The 21,676-nt window shown below is 47.6% G+C and overlaps 1 protein-coding gene across 11 annotated transcripts in view; it reads left to right on the top strand.

The window, feature by feature from the left end:
- PXYLP1 (2-phosphoxylose phosphatase 1) overlaps positions 1-21,676 on the top strand; it is a 79,698-nt gene that overhangs the window by 28,639 nt on the left and 29,383 nt on the right. For 6 of the 11 annotated variants that reach the window (XM_020879305.2, XM_070466669.1, XM_070466671.1 and 3 more), the window contains one exon: positions 12,504-12,635. In XM_020879305.2, the coding sequence (XP_020734964.1) occupies positions 12,557-12,635 (79 nt within the window). In that variant the 5' untranslated portion in view covers positions 12,504-12,556. The other 5 variants (XM_020879306.2, XM_020879303.2, XM_020879301.2 and 2 more) reach the window with 5 other exon arrangements.

The following is a 21,676-nucleotide window of genomic DNA, read 5'->3' as shown; positions in this document are numbered from 1 at the left end:
GTGAGGTGGGCCAGCGGTGAGCACGGGTTTGTCAGGGCCCTCACGGTGAGTGTGCTCCCAGCCTGAGCAAGGCCTCCCTGGGAGAAATGCCTCAGTCTGTTGTGTGAACACGTGCTCTGTTCATGGATCTGTCCATAGCAAAATTCTATTTCCCTGTAGTATTGTTAACATAGAAAATACAGCTTTCAAAAAGCATAAGTGACCTTGGCAGCCTGTACTTTCAGGCATGTCTGATTCACCTTGCACAGTTGAGATTCTCAGGACATTGTAAGCCTTTTTTTTTTGCCTTTAAAATTTTGACTTTATCACTGAAATCTTCAATTGTACACCACTTACATTTCCAGTTTTACAGCCCTGCCTATTCAGTCCTTTTGTGCTTTCCTTGACATTTTAAGAAACTTTTAATTGACACAGTTTGCTTGCAAAATAAAAAGAATCAGCTATATTTTTAAGTGGTTTTGTGGTGAGTAAGGCTTGCCAACTGCGTGTTCTCCTTTTTGTGTTGAGGTACTTATCATTGCTCTGACATTCTAAAATAAGAATGCCAGTTTCAGATGCAGTGCCTCTAAAACTTAAGAAAGAGCAAAGCAGCCAAGTTGGCTGGAACCCAGACATCTCAAATGTCAGGAAAAAAAATCACTGAAGACAAAATAAAAGTGAAAATCCTGGCTTGCTGGATTATTTATTTCAGTCTGTTCTGGTCCTAAGAAATGATCAGTAGCCCTCACAAGTTTATCCTTTGTCGAGCTGGCAAAAATCTCAAAGGGGAAAGTGGTGGGTACCTGTAGCTCAAAAATGCAGGGGGCGGGGGGGGGGGGGGGGGAACACTTTACTCATTCCGGGATTTAAAAATACTAATTCTGCAGATTATCTGTGTCAAAATCCTGTTTGGGAAGAAATGACAAATAATTCATGCTGCATATTTAAGCACATGTGAATATGGAATAAAAGGTCTTTTTAGTAGAGCCTGTAGTCAGTAGGCTGAGGGATGCTGCTCTGCTGGTTATACCCAAGCAAACCAGCAATGATGCTCCTTAAACATATAATTATGACGACATGAGCTTTGATTGCTAGATCGAAAAGGGCTGCTGCTGTCATCAGATGACTGGGTTTGAGAATAATTTTCTAGAATGACTGTGTGTGTTGTCAGATCTTCTCCAGCTGTGGGGATGTAGGCATCCTCTCCCTCCCTCCGCCCTGACAGAACTCCCGATTCTGTTCAGGTCTCCACCGTCTCCCTCCCTGTGTGGGTCTCATCCTGCCAGGAGATGAATCTTTATTGATTTTACCCAATCTCTGAGCTCCATTCCTGGTGCCAGCGATCAGTCTGGAACATGGGCATGTGACACAATTCTGGCCGTTAGACATTTGGGGAAGTCCACTGGAGAGTTTCCGGGAGGGCATCCTGGCTTCTAGTAGAAGTGTGCAGGATTGTCCCCTTCTGCTTCTGTGTAGTGCCAAGTGTGATACCTGGAAAGTGGTCACCATCTGTGACTCTTGAGGGGAGCCATCCTAAGCACAGGGGATGGCAGAAAGCCCAGAGATGAAGAGATCCTGGCTTCCTGATGATGCCTTCAAGTTGCCGAATTCAGCCACCCAGGAGCAGCAGTTCCTAACATTGTGAGTCATTATGTAAGAATGTTGATGGGTCCTTTTGCATTAGCAGGGTTTTCTGTTACTTGCAGCCAAGCCATCTGGATAGCTACATGAATAGTTTGAGATAAAACAAAACATACAACTCAAAAAGGACAAAGGTTACCCCAGCCATGTCTCATTTATGTCACATCTAAGAGTGATGCTCAGCCTGGTCAGTGATGAACCTCATGCAGTTCACCATGAATATGTGTGTGCATATTTATAACATCCCTCAGAGGGAGGCCCCATAGAGAGGACCAGTGTTCTTTAGAGCTAATGGTGAATTCTAGTTAAGGTACTTCTCTGGCTGCTTTAAAAGAATTGAGATAACAATGACTTACAAAGCTTGTGAGATACATTTTAGTGATGGATTTTATTTTCTTGGGCTCCAAAATCACTGCGGATGGTAACTGCAGCCACAAAATTAAAAGATGCTTTCTCCTTGGAAGAAAAGCTAGCCATCGTATTAAAAAACAGAAACATCACTTTGTTGACAAAGGTGCATATAGTCAAAGCTATGATTTTTCCAGTAGTCATGTACAGATGTAAGAGTTGGACCATAGACAAGGCTGAGCACTGAAGAATTGGTGATTTGAATTGTGGTGCTGGAGAAGACTCTTGAGAGTCCCTTGGACTGCAATGAGATCAAACCAGTCAATCCTAAAGGAAATCAACCGTGAATATTCACTGGAAGGACTGATGCTGAAGCTGAAGCTCCAATAGTTTGGCCACCTGACGTGAAGAGCTAACTCATTAGAAAAGACCCTGATGCTGGGAAAGATTGAAGTCAGGAGACGACGGTGACAGAGGATGAGATGATTGGATGGCATCACTGACTCGATAAACATGAGTTTGAGCAAACTCCAGGAGATAGTGAGGGACAGGGAAGCCAGGCATGCTGCAGTCTGTGGGGTTGCAAAGAATTGGATATGACTTAGCAACTAAACAGCAAAAAGTATGAACTGGTAGATGGTCAAGGAGTTGGGTGGACTATCCCATAGGATCATCTAGGGTTCTTCTCTGTCATTCACATGGATGTTGTCTCCATGGACACCAAGAAAGCTGGCTCACCACTACTCCAGTGTTTCAGAGTGTGGGGTGGGGAGGAAGGAAGGGCAGAGTGGGGCAGTGTAGGCAGCCTCCTTTTACCTAGAATTGCAGAGATTACTTACAGTCATAATTCTTTGGGTGGAACCTGGTCACATGATGACATGGTCACATGATGATGACCAGTTGCAAGGGAGTCTGGGAAGTAGCTGTCTCTAGCTGGGTGGCCATGTGTCCAGCTGAAATCTAGAGGATTCTGTTGGTAATAAAGTGAGAATAAACACTGGAGGAGTGTCTGCCACAGTGAAGAGGCAGATGTGAACGTGACCACAGCAGAGTGCTGGCTGCCACTCTCAGGTTGTGGAGCAGGCATGTGAGCCAGGAGGGCCAGGCTCCCTGAGCAGCCTGGAGCCTTGTGCCAGCTCTCACCTGCCCTTGGCCTGTCTTCCCATCAGACAGGGGACTTGTACCAGGTGGTGTTTAAGACCTCTTCAAACTCTGACTTGTTCTGGCGTGGCCCCCACGCACAGGCGTTCTGCCTCTGGAGTGGGTGCAGAGACAGGCGGCAGCAGGCTGAGCAGCCGCATGTGGGTGGTTTGTGTTAAAGCCACAAGAGAAGTCACTGCTGCCCTTTACTGGGAGCTCACTGGGAGCCCGGAACCGGGCTGAGTCCCTTACGTGGATTGACCCCGTGAACCCTTACACGCCCTGTGAGACGGACGGTTCCATTTCACGAATGGGGCAGCTGTGGCTCACCAAGGGTTAGAGAAGGAGACCTGGCCATCTGACTCCAGGGCCCACAGACTTAACTCCATGTCATGGGTAGGACTGGGACTACAGTGGGATTTGTGAGGTGTGGCCAGATCATGGTGAGCCCAGAAATCAGGGCCAACATCAGGGGTGATCTGCAGCTTTGATTCTCTGCCTCCTTGGTGACCCCATAGCCAGGAGGGGCTGTTGCCACTCTGTGTCACATCTGGGCATGACACTGGGGGTTACATCACCCCTCACCAGCACAGGCTGTTCTTCAGGAGGAGAGTATTGTGGGTGAGAGAGGCGTCTGGGGAGGGGTCAGTGTGGGGCACAGTGCAGAATGTTCCATGGGGGCTCATCACATGGCTCTCAAGCATCCTTTCAAGTGTCACCCCTGCTGAGAGGGGCAGGGAGACCGCGGCCTGCTCCTGTCCTGCGTTCCCAGAGGAGGCTGTGCTGGGAAGAGGTGGAGCCCCAGCCCTAGAAAATGAGGGTCAGTGCATGAAGCAGGCCCGTCCCCCAAGCCGACACTGCTTGGTGGCCTGGCTCCTGACATCAGACGCTGCCTCTTGCTCCATCCTGGAGGTCAGTGGCTGTGTGCTCAGAGGGGACTCCAGGAAGGGAGGAGGCACCAGTGGGTGTGCAGTATAGTCCCCTTAGTGGTGGGGTTCCTTGGTTTTGTGGGCAGGCTGGCCTAGGTGGGGGGAATGAGGCTCTTGCGGCCACCCACCTGTCGGCACCAGACCACAGGCAAACTCCACATGGGGGAGCAGATCCAGATGAGATCAGGGCTCCCTGACCCAGCCCCAGTGGGGTTTCTGGGCAGCCAGCGGTCTCCAGGCGCAGCAGACTCACTGAACATGAAGCTATGGGGTGGTGCTTGGGCTAACCCACCTCCCTGTTCAGAGTCTCCTCACCCACAATGATGCAAGCCCTCCTCCTGCTCCCCTCAAGTCCGGATGGTCTCATTTAGGGTTGTTTCTTTGGTTCATTCCTAAAATACAATTATTTTCCTAAAGTGAAGTTACAAATGCCTCAGTTCCAGGCTGCTCTTGAAGACTGAACTTAGGCAGAGCCTCCTGCACAGGAAACCTGCCATCCTCTCTGGGCCTAGGTGGGTCAACCCCTCCCTCCCCAATTCTGTCTCTCGTTGATGGTTCTAGTGTCACAAGCCTAATGGTCCATTTACTCATTGCTCCACTGACCAGACTGTGAGCTGCTTCTTTTTTTTTAAATGATTAAAACCTCGAACATACACAGAAGCACAGAGGATTATATGATGTGCCCTCTAAGATTCATCACCCAGCTTCAGAAGTTGTCACAGTTTGCCAGTCTTATTTTGTTAATTCCTCTTTGACCTCTCCCCACCAACCTCACCCGCACTTCCAGAATATTTTAAAGCAATTTGTAGATCTCATATCCTTTCTCCCATAAGTACATTTCAGATATAAGCTTCAAAATGGAAGAAACTGTGTCCTGTATCCTGCATCCTCGGCACTTTGAAAGTTGTTATTGTTTAGTTGCTAAATTGTGTCTGACTGTGTGCAACCCCGTGGGCTGTAGCCACCAGGCTCCTCTGTCCATGGGATTTCCCAGGCAAGAATACTGGAGTGGGTTGCCATTTCCTTCTCCAGGGATTATTCCTGGTTCAAGGATCAAACCCATGTCTCCTGCATCGGCAGGTAGATTCTTCACCACTGAGCCACCAGGGAAGCGCACTTTGGCTTCGGGGAAATAAACGTTGTTTTGAATCAACTGATTGACTGGATGAGTGAATTGGTTTCAACCTTTAGAGCCCAGCCTGCACATTAGCTGTCACTTGAGTAGCTGGAATGTGAGTGACATCTGGAAGCCCACAGCCCCTGTGGTGCTTTCCAGGAGGTTCTGGAATCTATCAGGCTCTCACTCATCAGACTTTAAGGTTGGTTTATTCTTAGCCAAGCATCTTTGATTTTGCAATTAAACCCCACTTTGAGGTCACCTTGGAGATGGAGGACGATGAAGATGTAGCTTTTTACCTTTGTTTGGTTCATATTTACTTCACAATTATAGACTTTAGGGTTTTCTTAATTATAATGCTGTATTTACTCGGGCCAAAATGATTAGGACTGGAAAAAAAATCAAAGTATAGAATACATCTAAAGCATTTTCTTTAATACCATCTTTCTATTCCTGGTAATGGTATTTTAACTACACAAATGAGATAATTGAATGCACATTTTTCTTTCAAACGGTCTTGGTCATGTTTAAAACTGTAAATTCTGTACACTTTGAAGGGGACTCTGAGACTGGAGTCACTAAATGTGGCATTTCCAGCTTTTACAAGGTGGCAGTCAGGCCAGGGCTTGCACTTTGGAAATCTCTGATGGTAGAATGGTAGCTTGTAAAAATGCCTTTGATATATTCCTTTTTTCCTCTTAATTCAGAAATGGTATTTACCATAATACTGTAATGAGAGCTGCCTATTTCCTAGTGTTTTTTTTCAAAATTACATTCTAAAGTATTTTCTTTCACTCTTCAAATCTATGGTAAAGTTGAATTAAGGTGACTGAGTTTTCTGTTCATCTGTTTTCTTTTTTGCTGCTTCATCAGGGATGCAGAGTAATAATTCTATTTCTGGATTTAAGGTATTTTTTACTTTGTGGGTTTAGCAGTGGGGACTAAAACTGTGCCCAGTAGACATTTGATGACTGGTGACTTTTAGATGTTCAGCCCACACCATGAAGCAGTTGTTTCCACTGAAGAATTTGTAGGGGTTGGATTTGGTCCTGATGCCATATTGAGTCAAGAGCATCTTCCATGGACATTGATGTCTGAGGATTAGGAGATGTGGGAGCTATCCTCAAGCAGGTCGCAGTTGTACACCCCTTACTGATGTGGCAGTGACTCTTACTGTGGACTTTGCTTTCTGGGCTGTGAGTGAGCAGACTGTGGAGTCTCTGCTGAGGGCCGAGTCCCGGCTATCACTTGGGATGACTTGGACAAGTCCAGTGGGGTAACTAGAGGAGTTGCAGGAGACCCCAGGGGTGTGCGTGCTCCAAGCTCCCGTGGAGGGAATATGCAGGATTATGACCAGAAGGGAACCCAAGTAGTGCCTGATTTCTTGAGTGCCAGAGAGCCTCCTCATCAGGGATGGAAAGAAGAAAGGGACTCTGGAGAATGGCGCTGGAGCTTGAGCCACAGAGACAGAGTCCGTTGGCTGGTAAGCCTGTCTTCTGACAGAAGCTGAGACACATGTTCCAGGCTGGAAAACCTGTGGCGAGGCGGGACACCACAGCTGAGTCAGCCCTGAGGAAGGCTGGCATGGTGGGGGCAGGGGCAGGAGCAAGCTGCAAACGTGGCTCCCCACTGATGGATGGGGCGGGGCCAGTGAATGGGAAGTGGCGGTGGCCAGGATTTGGAAGGGGAACCACAGTGTGCGGCAGAAGCAGCAGCTCAGGGAAAGGGCAGATCTTTGTGTTTAGATGGTGGAATTTCCCTGGTGGCTCAGATGGTAAAGAATCCGCCTGCAGTGCAAGAGACCTGGGTTTGATCCCTAGGTTGGGAAGGTCCCCTGGAGAAGGGAATGGCTACCCACTCCAGTGTTCTTGCCTGGAGAATTCCATGGACAGAGGAGCCTGGTGAGCTACAGTCCATGGGGTCACAAAGAGTCGGACGACTGAATTACTAGCAGTGGGGTCTGTGTGGTTCCTCCAGAGCTGGGGAGCCCGACATAGCACATCCCTGCTTTGTGCCAAGTGCTCTGTGTATCGTGACATTTACTCCTCACTGCCCTTCTGCTCATTTATACTCTTATCCCCAGTCTTATTTAAAGATCAGTGTCCTGAAACTTGGCGAAGTCCAGTTGTCAGGAGGTCACAGAGGAGGCAGTGGTAGAGCGGAGAGCGGACACAGTTCTGCCAGCCTCTGAAGCCTCGTGCTTTTTGCGGTGTTGGGGCTCTCCTGGGTCTTTTCCACTGAAGAAGCGAAGAAGCACTCACTGGAGCCAGGCACAGGCTTCTCACGTGGGCATGCACCTGTGTACACACACTGCTTACACTCAGCGCTTACACACACATTGGGATCCTAGCTCCAGCTGCAAACACAAACTTCAAAGCTATGTGCATTTTGCATTATATCATTATTATTTAGCTGTTTAGAAAGAACAGAGCATGACCTTCCTCTCCAGAGTGTTCTAGGAACATAAGTTCCAGGGGAACAGCATGGAGGTACTTACCTCAGGCCTCAGTGTCAGTGTGCTGCCCCCTCCCCTGCCCCTGGGCTGTGTACACACCAGGCTGGTGCTAGCACAAGTGGAAGTGATGAGATTCTGATCATTATTTGCCACTTGGACTGCCAAGAGAGAGTCAGAAAGTAGGGGCACAGAAACCCAGAGCTTACTTATCGAGGGGCAATGTTCGGTGTTCCCATGTGGAGGCTCGTGTCATCGAGTGAAAAGCCTCAGGTACATGGAGATGTCAGTAGCTGGAAAACTAAAAGCAGTAAGGCAGTCACATGATCCCAGCCATCTGGTTAACCCAGCATATCCTCAGTATTTTCAATCTAAAACTAAATATATCCCCTTTCCCAAAAAGTCCTCAGCATATTGAAGAATGTGGATGAAATGGAGCTTTGGCATGTGGGGCCTGCAAAAAAAAGATGAGGATATGGAAATCTACACCCTGGCTTAGAATTTCCTGGTAAAGACCCAAAATGTTTTCTCTCTATGGGAATAGCTAGTTTTTGCTTTACATGTATCAAGCTTCCCAAGGGTTGAAAACAGCAGCCTTCATATTTTGTGTGACCTGGGGGTTGGCCACACAGTTCTTTTAGTCTGGGTTGACTCTCCATCTACGGGTGGCGTGGCTGGACTAGAAAGAAGGTCTGGGATGGCTTTGCTCACATGTATGGTGACTGGCAGGCAGCCTGGTTGTTTGAAGAGAGCCTCAGCCAGGAGTGCTTGCCTTGGCCCCATGTGGTCTCATCCTCCAGCAGCTCGCCTGGGTGTCTTCACACAGTGGTCTTGGTATTCTAAAAGCAGCCAGGGAAGACAAGCCCTAATGCGTAAGTGCTATTCATGCCTTTGTTTGCAGCTTGTCTGCAAAGCGCAGAGAGCTTTTGGCTTGTGCCCAAAGCATAGACCTTGTCCAAGCTTAGAGTTGGTCTGGGAGATTTCCCAAAGCCAAGAATACAGAAAAGCATGAACAAACAAAGTGGGGGCCATCACTGCAACAAATCAAACCTGTCTGTAAGTCTGAGATTTAATTTAGCAAAAGCAGTAGTTTCTACCTGACGCCCATCTGAAGATGACCCTGAACCATACTGTGATTTGTCCTCGTGTAAAATGGCAGTGTCAGGAAAATCATAGATGGCCTCCTTAGCAGCTCTAGCAGCCTCATCTGCCAATGAGGGTGGTGAAAAATCTCCCAAGAGGCTGGAGGCAGGAAGTGGTTAAAGGACCAGGCCTGACCTAGTACCAGAATAAAGTTCTCACCTCGCACACCCAAGTGCAGAGCAACCAAGAAGCAAGTCTGGTCTTCCAGCTGCAGAGGCAAGAGACACCACCAGGCTCAGAAATTGTGGGTGGGTGGTTTCCCCAGGCGGCAAGGTTTGCTTTGCACAGTGAGATGCTGAAGATAGCGTTTAAGCTGGAGTGACAGAGCGATGGATGGGGACAAGAACATGTGTGACCATTTCAGTACTCATGTAGCTGGAGGAACCAACAAACCGGTTAAAAAACTATTCCTATTTCTCAAGAGGAGGGAGGAAGCAGTAGAGTGAACTGACAGAGGTGAGTAGGGGGGACTTCCCTGGTGGTCCTGTGGTTAAGAATCTGCCTTGCAGTGCAGGAGGCACAGGGGGACACGGGTTCAATCCCTGATGGGGGAACTAAGATTCCCACATACTGAGAAGCAACCAAGCCTGTGCTCCTTGGACCACGTGCCACTACCAGAGAGCCTGTGTACCGCAATGAAAGATCTCGTGTGCTGCAACTAAGAGCTGATGCAGCCAAATTAAAACCGAAGAAGAAAATGAGTAGCTAACAAAGCTAGTGACAGCATTTTTTTGAATACCTACCATACACTGAGGTTTACACTTACTTAGCCTTTCATTTGGTTCTCGCAACATAATTACAGATGAGGAAACTGAGTCTCAGAGAGGTTAAGTAACTTGGCCCTTGGTCGCCCAGCTTGGGGTTCTGACCCAGGTCTGTCCACCTCCAGAGTGCTGTGCGCTTCACCTGCACGTGCGGCAGAAGTGGTCCCCACACGAAAGGCAGGGCTGCAGGACCCTCCTAGGGGCCATTTGCCGAGCAGGAACACTTGAGATGTTTATGTAAAGTAAAAGGAGCCATTCCAAGTGCAGTATTAGTCTCAGAAGAAGGCAATGACATGACAGAAGGGAGACAGAGACACGAGAGAGAGCTCTAGCATGTTTATTGTTGGGGGCACAGGGACACCCACCCAAAGAAAGTATTTGAGCTGAACCTTCTCCCTGTTCTGTGAGCTAACCTCTACACACACACCCCACTCACCTTCCCCAAATTAAAAGGATCCCCTTCTAAGAGGATCATTGTAAAGTAAACAAATCCAATTGGGAATGACTAGAGAGGGAGATGTTCTGAAATCCACAGGCTAGTGAGCCAGAAGCAGCGAGCCGTCCTTGGGTAGCTAAGAAGCTGGCACGTGCCGAGAGCCAGCCTCTTCTGTGTATATACATGGGTGGCAACTAGAGTCAGCGTGCAGACGTGTGGGGGTGATGCTGAAAGGCAGCAGAAAGAGCTTTAGAGGCACACCTCTCATTTCATATCTGTCATCACCAATTAATAACCTCGTGCCCTTAAAGTTCAGTTTTCCGCTGGCAGGTTTGAAATCACCAAGCCTGTCCGCGGGGCGTGTCATGGGAAACCCAAGGAAATGGGTGGTTTTGAGCAGTTAGAAGCTCCTGGTCCCTGGAGCAAAGGTTGAAGGCTGCCCTGGGGAGGCTGCTCTGAGGGAATGCTGACATTCCACCTAGTTAGGGTATGATTTGGAAATACTGCCCAGTGTTTGCAGCTGAGTGGCGGCGCCTTCTGTGCTTATCCCTGGAGAGCTTGGCCGGGCAGCCAAACCTGTCCCAGTGACAGGTGGAGGGGCTGTGACTTGGATTTGACTTAGGTTGTTTTCTTTTGCAGCAGGGTGAGTGGGGGACAGTTACTGTTGAACCATCAGATGAGTATTGCCAAGGTCTCCCTCAAGGTCAAGGATACAAGAGAATGGATTGTGATGCTTCCCAGACACCCCAGGCAAGGAACTCTCCAGCCTGGATCAGGGGCCCAGAGCCACTCAGGCTTGATGCTTTACCTCTGGGAATGAGCTTTGTTTACAGGAGGGCTTCACCCTCTTTGTTGCCTCAGGAGGGCACAACTATGGGCTGCACATCAGTGGGCCCACATCCTGTCTCATTGTGATCTCAGCCTCCTCGGGGGTTCAGTGCAGAAGCCCTGGCCTTGGGCCCCTCACCAAATGCAGATTCTGGTGAGCTGCCTTCAGGGTCTGTGGGTGTCCTGGCAAAAACAGCCAGGTGGAGGCCACAGGGAGTTTCAGCTTTGGAAAGAGCAAACATTTATTTGTAGTCCTAAGTATGTTAAATCCTGATGGGATCAGCCAGGGTAATGTGTTGTTTTAGCCAGAGATGTCAGAGAGCTTCTGAGGCTGTTGAGTCCCTACCAGGACAAGGAGGTGGGTGTCCCCAGGAGGAGAGATTATCTTGGGACATGAAGCTGGAAAGGAAAGGAGTGGTGACTAAAGGGAAAGAATCAGAGCTCACTTGAAGCTGTAAATTGGGATTTGTTTGTTAACAGGGTTGCTGGATGCTGGACATACAGCTCATTTGTGAGGTACAGTGTATTTTCATCAGTCTTTTAGCCAGTGTTGTCCAGTGGTAGAAGGTCTGAGAGGTCTCTTAAAGGAGTGGTTCTTAAACTCCCCTGTAGGGCCTTGGGTATGGTGGTAAGGTGGGTGGGTGGGGGGTAGCAAGAGACCCCAGGACTCTGGCTCTGCCTCGTTCCTTGCATAAGTTCTTAAAAACACAGCCTATTGAGATATAATTCACATACAACTCACCCAAAGTATATAATTCAGTAGCTTTTAATATATTCATGGAGTTGTGCAACCCTTACCATATTAGCAGGTGATCTTTTATCTGATTGCTTTTCTATTGTATTTGAAGGAGAAAAAGTTTCTGCTGCTAAAATCAGGTTTGAAATAATGGTTATAATCTTGCTGTGGTTAAGAACCTTTTCTGAAGAGGCTGTGATTTTTCAAGTTCTATTTTAAACCCCAATGAGAACCAGAAAATAAATTTGGTATCTAAGAGGTGGGGTAAATACCCATGGCAACCATTCCCTTTTTTTTTTCACAGAATGGACATTTAGAGCCACATTTGGCATTTTCGTGAAGTCCTTCTACAGAGTCCTAACATGGTCAGAGGAAATTAGAATGGTGGGTGGGGCTGCAAGATGACCCATGGATGCAGCTGAAATGGGCCCAGTGGTCCCAGGTTAGGGGGAGGTCTCTAATTAGCTTATGGGGCTGCTTGATGTAGGAATATATCTTAGACACAGCCCAGCCATCCCTAAAGGTGTTAAAGTGGAGCATGAGGCAGTGATTGACATTCAGGGTAATTACTGAGATCAAAGACGCAGGGTCATCATAGCAAAGTGTTCATCAGAAATGGTTGAAGAAGTTGGGGATCAGAATGGGGTGTTCATTTCCTGGTCCTTGTAAAGACTTCTTGGGTCTGGCATACTATAAGTGCTCAATAAACATCCTGTCCATTTTTCTTTGCAAAGGCCATGCCGTAAAATCTCCTTGCCTGTTGAGATCAGATAAGTGAAGCCTTCCCGAACTGTTTCCGCTCATTAATTTGAAGAGTGCCTTCTTAGCCAGGCTGATTTGGGGGCAAAGACATCAGCAACAGTGCACAGTTGTTCTCTGACTGGGATATACGCTGCCCTGCTGGAGGACGGGGCTGATCAGATTCTTTTCAGTTAGCAAACTTGGTTTTCCGCCTCAGAAACATGTTTCTTGCCTCTCCTCTCTTCGCAGGACGTGTTCCTGATCTGAGGTGAAACCATGAAGAGGAGATAAAATAAACAATAATGCTTTTCCGCAATCGCTTCGTGCTGCTGCTGGCCTTGGCTGCACTGCTGGCCTTCGTGAGCCTCAGCCTGCAGTTCTGTGAGTGTGGTTATGGGTGCTGGGAGGGTAAGGGGGCTTCTCTCTGGAGTAGAAGCCCCCATGGGGAGGAAACACATAGGTCCCAAAGCCTTTGTTCTTTTTTTTCTTTCACTTTGTTTTTTATTGAAGTATAGTTGATTTACAATGTTGTTAATCTCTGTTATACAGCAAAGTGATTCAGTTATATGTATATATATGTGTGTGTGTGCTGTGTGCTTAGTCACTCAGTCGTCTCCGACTCTTTGTGACCCCGTGAACCGTAGCCTGCCAGGCTCCCCTATCCGTGGGGATTCTCCAGGCAAAAATACTGGAGTGGGTTGCCATGCCCTCCTCCAGGGAATCTTCCCAACCCAGAGTTCAAACCCACATCTCCCGCATTGCAGGCAGACTCTTTATTGTCTGAGCCACCAGAAAAAGAATGTGTATGTGTGTGTGTATGTATACATCTTTTTTTAAAAAATACTCTTTTCCATTATTGTTTATCACAGGATTTTTTTTAATTGGTGGATAATTGCTTTACAGTTAGTTTCTGCTATACATCATGAATCAGCTATAAGTATACATATATCCCCTCTCTCTTGCGCCTCCCTCCCACCTACCCCCCATTCCACGCTCTAGGTCATTACCTGTGTTCTTTAAATAAACAGGTTTCAAACAACCCAGTCTTTTTAATGTTGGTGCTAGTGGTGGGTGGGTGTACATCTTTGCTTGTGAGGAACAAGAGCAATCACTTGGCCTCATGACATACTTTTGGCTTCTCCCTGGATGCCTCAACTGCCTGGTTATTCCTGGATCCTTAGTTCAGGTTCCCATGGTGAAGACAGTGAGTGGTCAGCTTGTGTCCTCATGCTGGGCCGCACAGCAGAGGTGCTTGGCTTGGGGGTTGAGTGTCCATTATCAGAGAGGGTGGAGGGATTAGGTCCCAGTACCAAACTGGGCAGCAGGGACTGTGCATGGGAAGCCCGGAGTGGCAAGGCAGCAGCATGGCTGAGGAGGCCAGTCTACAGCTTTCACCACCTGCCCTCGGCCCATACCTGGGGGCCTGTGCTCAGGCTGAGCCCCAAATCTATGCCCCCTACTCTCCCTAAGCATGGTGGTCCTCAAACACAGATCCAACCAGGCACTTCCTTAGTTGTAACTCTTCAGCAGTGGGTCTCTGGGAGGCACTCTACACCACAGCCTTGCTGAGTGGCTTGGCATTCTCTGCACATCCAGGCTGTTCTCTATGCCTGGAGCCGGTCCATCTGCCTGAACTGTTCTCCTCACCTCCCTTCTATCTGCCTCCCATCCCATCCTCTCCTCCACATGGTTCATTCACCCCTTTCTCCTTCAGGAAGCTTCCATCACTCCCCACCTGGGTATAGGCTTCTTGGTTGTACGTCTGGGGTGCTCTGAACCTGCCCCACTCCTTGCACTAGCCATGAAGTGAAGTGAAAGTCACTCAGTTGTGTCTGAGTCTTTGAGAGCCCCCCTGTGGCCCGCCAGTCTGTTCTGTCCATGGCGTTATCAAGGCAAGAACACTGGAGTGGGTTGCCATTCCCTTCTCCAGGGGATCTTCCCAAGCCAAGGATAGAACCCAAGTCTCATGCATTGCAGGTGGATTCTTTACCATCTGAGCCACCAGGGAAGCCTTGCGATACCATAATTTTTCAGATATGTGTCTTTTCCTTCTACAAGACTGGCTGCTCTTTGAGAACAGGGCCCATTTCTGCTTCCCTCTTTATCCCAGGAACCAGCACTGCCAACCACATAGGAGGTGCCTCAGGAATGTTTCAGTGAATGAATGAATCTACACCTGCTCTGGAAAGCAGAACCCTATTTCTCTATCCTTCTGGTGCTGTGTCCTTGTAAGCCAAGAAAATATCTGTGCAATGCTGGTAATTGTATTTTTGCTGCTGCCTACCTGCCCTCCACTTTGCATCTCACCCCGGTGGGTGGGAGACAAGTGCTTGGCCCTCATCACAGCTTAGGACATCTCTGGGAGGAGGTGGCATTGCTGTCACAGTCTGTATGATGGGAGGAAGGGCAGATGGCCAGAGAGGGGGGATGTTCTGAGTGTGCTGAGGGACATGGGAAAGGCTTGGCATTCAGAATGAGTGTTTTGAAGGGAGGAGGCTTTGAGCAAATTTCCCTGCCTCACCTCTGATTTGTGACATATTCTATGCACACATCTAGTGCATATGACAGGCACTTCTAATAGTAAAGAGAAGGAAAAACCCTCACTTTATCCTTCCAGAATAGGAAAATAGATTAAGAGAAGGTGGGCATAAGAAGTTTAAAGATACTCTAGATGGTTAATGAACTGTAAAAAAAAAAAAAATCTTTTCCGGAAAGTGTGTTTGGAATCAGTCATTTAATTGTTTGTGGCTTTTCGTTAAAAATTTTCCGTCCTTTGCTTGGAGAGGTAGGATGTTACAATCAACCTTGGTTCTTCGTTTGCGACACTGACGGGTTCTGAGACGTGAGTGTGGGTTACTTGTGTTGCTGTGTCTCTGTGGCGTGAGGTGGTTTCCACGTCAGTGAATTGGCCTGTGTGTTCTGCTTATATAACTCCTCTGAAAGTACCTTCTGTTTTAGGAGAGCCAATTTTCAGCCGTACTTATTTTAGGGAAAATTTTCAGGATAAATTGACCAGCCTGGGTCTGAGGTCTTTATTCTTCAATGCTTTGGGAGTTTGGAAAGATATTAAGATATGGACCTTCTTACTGCTCTTCTGCTTCTAGGTAAACTGTAACTTTGCAATTTAACAATTTCGGTGAAAATTGAGTTAAATTGCTTTATTTATTTAATCACTTTATTAGTTGCTAATTATTATGCTGTAAGAAACTGGACTAATTCATAATACAAAGATGTCTGCTTAAGTAACACCTATATTTTCATTCTTACCCTAAAATATATGGACTTCTTTTCTTCTCTCTTTTGATTAATTTTTGAATATCAGATTAGCACATATAATTGTTTCAGGTAATATATTTGAGACAGTCAAATGGAACTTGGTTTTCTTATGTTTTAAGTGAATTTTGTTTTCTATGATTGTGTATTTTATTTCAACACTATGGTAGTTTTATTTTTCTGATGTTTTGAATATAAGAAAGTTATGACCCAAGTTACAATGAGAAAATCAGGTTGCTTAAATAGGTGTTTCATCCTCTCAGTACAGAAAGTGTGTATGTGTACTAACATATTTATTAAGGGCTTATGTATGCTGGAGATTTTTCTATACTATTGGGGTGGAGGTGGTTGGGAGAGGATACAAAAAAGATTAAAATACAGTTTGTAGCTTCTCAAAATATGTTTATTTTAAATGGTAATAATGACTCACTTTATGCTAATAGACATTAATAAGAATCATCCATTTTGTATTTTCAAGTCCTTGATGCTTTTGAGTTTGGAAATAGATTGATTCTGAAATTTCTGATACTCAAAGAAGGGAATAAGTCAGGCATAAATATCCTCAAGTTATTCTAGTTAAAATAAGTACAAGTGGGAAAACAACTTCTCAGATTGCAGGATTCCTTCAGTGTGACAGGAAAAGATATTGGGTTATAAAGACTTGTGGATGGTTCCTTATTTTACTGCTTTTTCTGCTCATTTGTAATCGTCCATTTTCCTGCTTCAACCCTTTCCTTCATACTCATTTTGTGCTCATTTTACCGCCTTCCAAGCAGTCCCAAAATGGCAGCGTGGCGGGAGCCCAGCTCCCAGACCCTGAAACCACAGCCTTGGGTTTGAATGCTGCTCAGCCACTTAGCTGTGGTGTGATTCGGCAGGCGTGGCCTCCTGGAGCCTCTGTTTCTTATTTCATAAAATGAAGTTCATTGTTGCTGCTTTGAAGCATTGGTGTGAGAAGGGAGATTTTGTGGGAAAACCTTAGGCTTAGGAAGCTCAGTCAGTGTAAACAGTACAGAGTCCTGTCACGATGCATCCTCAGAAGCCAGGGCTCTTGGTATCGCAAAGGCTGCTTCAGCCATTTGTGGAGAGAGCTTTTGAAACTGTGTATGTGTGTGTGTGTGTGTGTATGTGTTAGTCACTCAGTTGTGTCCAACTCTTTATGACCCCATGAACTATAGCCCACCAGGCTTCTGTCTCCATGGAATTCTCCAGGCAAGAATACTGGAGTGGGTAGCCATTCCCTTCTCCAGGATCTTCCCAACTCAGGGATCAAACTGGGATCTCCTGCACTGCAGCAGATTCTTTACCATCTGAGCCACCAAGGAAGCCCCTTTGAAATAGTATATCGTGCATTTCTTTCTTTTAAATCAGAGTTCATCAGCCATGATGGGGGGGTCAGTCTACACTGGGCATTGGTATCTTGGGCAGGGCCCTGGTGAACCAGAGCAGGTTTCTAAGGGAAATGTCCACGGTGGACTGGAAACTCAACTTCCCAGGTAGAAGAGGGTGCTTAACCTGCCAAAGTAAAGTTGTCTTCAGTATCTGAAGAGCTCTTGTCTCTATCCAGTTATCTCTAAGAGGAGTCAGAGCAGCTCTGTGTGGCCTGGTGAGCGTGGAGACATAGTTCAGTTCAGCGGCAGGCGAAGCTTCCTGGCTGTCGCGTCATGTGGAGGTGGACTGGCAGTATGCACACCCTAGAGCATCGCTCTGTGAAGAATAGAATAGTAGGCAGGTCACTGGACCTGATCCCATTTAAAGCCTTCTCAGACTCTGAGGTTTGGGGAATTTTATCGTTCCTTGTTGACCCAGTACCTCAAGTTGGCATAGCGCTGTCCTTCAGCAAACATTCCACTGTGTGGTGGGCCCTGGGGGTTTCATCTCTCTAGGGCCAAAGGAGCTGTCTGTCTAGGGAAGGAGAATCCTGAGCAGATACTTGGCACGCAAGGTACAGCGTGCTCAGACAGGAAAGAGGCGGCCCCCCAAGGAGCTGGGAAAGAATGTGGACTCCGGGGCCAGACTGCCTGGATCAAGTCCCTGCCCCGCCACTTACCAGCTGTGTGAGCTCAGGCACGTTTGCTACCGTCTCCATGCCTCAGGTTCCGCATCTGTAAAATGGGGAGGGGGACAGCGAGAGTTTGTTTCATCGGGTTGGTGAAGGATATTTTGTAATACACCTAGAACAGTTCCTGGCACATAGTGATCATTATATGCATGCTTGTTAAATAAAATGATAGAGATGAATTTTGGCAGGGTGACATGGAGGATGGAGGACAAGAAGCTAGCCCATGTAGGAGGTCAGGGAAGACTCCCTCCCAGGGGAGGTGACATCCGAGCTCCAGCCTTGAGGGATGAGTTAGAGTTGTCCATGAAGAAGCTGGGAAGGGCGTTCCTGGCAGATGGAGGCAGCTGTGCCAAGGCAGAGCAAGAGACAGCAGGGCCAGGTTAGTCACCTGTGTGTAGCTGTGAAGGTGGACTGTGCCAGGGCCACCTGCATCACCATGTTATACCTTGAAGATACTAGAGCCCTTGAAGCAGGAGGATAGCATGTCATCAGATTCGTGTCTGGGAAAGGCTGCAGTCTGGTACAACGTTTGCCAAAGAGTGGTCTCCTGAGTCCCTTGATTAAGAGTAGCCCTGGGAGTTTGTTAAAGTGCATGTTCCAGAAACAAAGAAGAGCAGATCTCTGCCTCTCCCCAGAGAGTCACAATTGTGGTTCTCCCTGGGGGTTTTGAGATACACAGAAGTTGGGTGCTGCCCATTCAGAGGCTGGCAGGAAGGTAATGCTCAGAGACAACTTGGGGGCTACTTCCCCCCTCCAGTTGAAGGCTGAGGATAGCTCTGATAAAGGTGTCGGGCCCAAAAGGAAGGAACAGAGCTGAGAGCATCAGATTATGCTGCGGACTTAGAGCTGATCTGGCGGTGCAGTGCAACCAGGGTGGAGAGAGAGAGGGGTGTGACTCGGAAGTCTCATAGGCTGCCCCATTCATGTGTCCACGCTGTCACTCACACAGTCCCCTCTCCACCTGGGGTGAGCGTGCCAAAGGCTGAAGGAAGTACCCAGAACACAGTGTGGGAGGTCAGTCAGGTGGGGCTGATGGCCCCTGAATCTGGGGCCTGAGTCTGAGACTGGGGGAGAGTGCTCTGAGCAAGGAGAAGCAGGCAGCTGGACGGGCTGGTGGGGAACAGGGGAAGAGCTGGGGAGTTGGTGAGGTGCATCGGGGCCATTGGGGGTACCAACCGGCACAGTGGGTGCAGGTCCTACCGGAGGTGATTCCAGGGCCTGAGCCCAAGAAGAAGCCTGTTGGAGCCCCTGTTTGCAGACCTTGTGTCCAGCATTCCCTGATCTCCTTGGAGCCCATGGAGGCTACTCCAGTCCCACAGCCTGTGGGCTTGTATGTTTTGGCCCAAGCAATGTTTTCACTTTGGAAATTTTATTTACTAGTGTTTTTAAACTAGGCAATTTCACATAAACTTTTAGCCCCTCTTTTAAGAACCAGACTATCCACAAGCCACGGCCCACTGTCCTTTGCAGGGACCTTGGTTACAACTAGCTGCAATCTGAGTTGGGTGGGGGGGCGAGAGCTTCGTGCTGAGCCCTGTCAGCTCCAGAGTTTGTACTCCATGTGCCTGCAGAGGGGAAGGACAGGGCGAAGGTAAAATGTGGGCAGACGGAGGAGGAGAGGCCATGAAGGAGACAGGGCAGCAGCAGGGAGGTGGGGCCCCGAAGCCAAGGGGGCAGGTGACCTGCCTCCGGTTCTCTGGTGGGCAGCTGAGGAACCCCAGCCTAGCCAGCTTTTGTGCATGTATGATGTGTGTGCAAGTGGTGTGTGTGTGTCAGTGGTGTGTTTATATGATGTGTGTAAGAAAAGTGTGTGTCAGTGGTATGTATATGTGATGTGTATGGTGTTTGTGAATGTGTAAGTGATGTGTGTTTGATATGCATCACATGTGTATGTGATGTGTGTGGTGTGTTTAAGTGGTGTGTGTATGTATAAGGAGGCTTCCCAGGTGGCTCAATGGGTAAAGAATCCACCTGCAATGCAGAAGATGCAGGAGATGCAGGTTCAATTCCTGGGTCAAGAAGATCCTCTGGAGAAGGAAAATGGCAACCCACTTCAGTATTATTGCCTGGAGAATCCCATGGACAAAGGAGCCTGGTGGGCTACAGTCCGTGGTGTCAGAAAGAGTCAGCCATGACTGAAGCAAATGAACACAAGTATGTATAAGTGGTGTGGGGTGTGTATGTGGGGGGTGTGTATGTGTGGGGTGTGTGTATGTGTGGGGTGTGTATAAGTGGTATGGGGTGTATAAGTGATGGGGGGTGTGTATGTGTGGGGGGTATGTATGTATAAGTGGTATGTGTATGTGTGGGGTGTGTGTATGTGGAGGTGTGTGTGTGTGTGGGGTGTGTGTATGTGTGGGGTGTGTATGTGTAGGGTGTGTATTTTTGGGGTGTGTATAAGTGGTGTGTGTATGTGTGTGGTGTGTATATATGTGGGGTGTGTATGTGTGCAGTGTGTATAAGTGGTGTGTGTGTGTTTGTGATGTGTATAAGTGGTGTGTGTATGTTTGGAGTGTGTATAAGTGGTGTGTGTATGTTTGAAGTGTGTATAAGTGGTGTGTGTATGTGTGTGGTGTGTGTATGTGTGGGGTGTGTATGTGTGGGGTGTGTATAAGTGGTGTGTGTGTGTTTGTGATGTGTATAAGTGGTGTGTGTATGTTTGGAGTGTGTATAAGTGGTGTGTGTATGTTTGAAGTGTGTATAAGTGGTGTGTGTATGTGTGGGGTGTATGTGTGCAGTGTGTATAAGTGGTGTATGTGTGGGGCGTGTATAAATGGCATGTATATATGTGTGGTATGTTTATGTGTGGTGTGCGTATAAGTGGGATGTGCACACGTGTGTGTATGGTGGTGTGTGTGTGCATGCACATGTCCAGTAGCTTCCCTGGCACCTTCCTTCCCTGCATAGCCATTATTTTCCTGTGTCTTCCAGCCCCCATGTCCCCTCCCTCATGCTGCTTTGGGTTTGTTGTCTTCTAGCAAAGGGCAGAGCCAAGCTTGGTAGAACAGTGTGTAAATTAAAAGAAAATTGCCTCTTGAGCAGGAAAGCGAGGAACCCCTTGCAAGGTGCCAGGTGTTGTGACACTCACCTTGGTCCACCCACCCTGGTTTTCGCCTCAGCCCACTCTTCGAGGGTGGCAGTTGGCGTTTGCAGCTCCTGCTCTTCGTGGGCCCTTCTGCAGGGCCTTGGCATGTGGTGGCAGGATTTTGCTGAGGCCCAAATACACGTAATCATAACTGCAAGCAGGCTCCTGGTCCTAGTCCTATGTCCTGCCCTCAAGTTGGGGGGCTTTGTCATTCTCTTTTCTCTGTCTGGTATACATTTTATGGAGAAAAGCAAATGTCTGAGTGATGTGCATCAATTTGGGGATTCATGAGGTCTTAGTGTGTTTTAGTGGCAAAAGTTTGGGGGAGGCAACCCTTAGAATGCTGTGGCTCTAATGTATTGTATATTTTAAAATCACAATAAGTTTCCTCCAAGGTTTTTATTTTGGTGAGTTGAAGTCAAACAGAATGAGAAATTTAAAATGAGGGCTTGCATTTTTAACCTATGGGTTCTTAGTTTCTAAGTACAACTTTTATTTAGTATTTCTTAAATTAATCATGATCCTTCTCTTGGAGATTTATATTGCTTGATTTTTAAATTTTTATTTATTTATTTATTTATTTTTGGCTGTGTTGCATCTTTGTTGCTGTGTGGCCTTTTCTCTAGCTGCAGCGAGTAGGAGCTATTCCTCCATGCAGCGTGCGGGCTTCTCATTGTGGTGGCTTCTCCTGTTGCGGAGCACAGGCTCCAGGGCGCATGTGGGCTCTGCAGTTTCACCTCCTGGGCTCTAGAGCACAGGCTCAGTAGTTGGGCACCGGCTTAGTTGCTCCGCGGCATGTGGGATCTTCCAGGATCAGGGATCAAGCCCATGTCTCCTCTATTGCCAGGCAGATTCTTTACCACTGAGCCACCAGGGAAACTGCTTGTTTGATTTCTGAGAATTTTCAATTTAGTTTTTCTTTGAATGTTTTGTGTGTAGCTACCACATAGAGTTAAATATCTTTGGTTAGAAAAAAAGTTCTGTAGATAAGTGACACAGTTA

This window comes from Odocoileus virginianus, chromosome 4, assembly GCF_023699985.2.
Source record: "Odocoileus virginianus isolate 20LAN1187 ecotype Illinois chromosome 4, Ovbor_1.2, whole genome shotgun sequence".
NCBI lineage: Eukaryota > Metazoa > Chordata > Mammalia > Artiodactyla > Cervidae > Odocoileus > Odocoileus virginianus.
The sequence above is the reverse complement of the archived record's forward strand: the minus strand, read 5'-3'. Positions and strand labels throughout refer to the sequence as shown.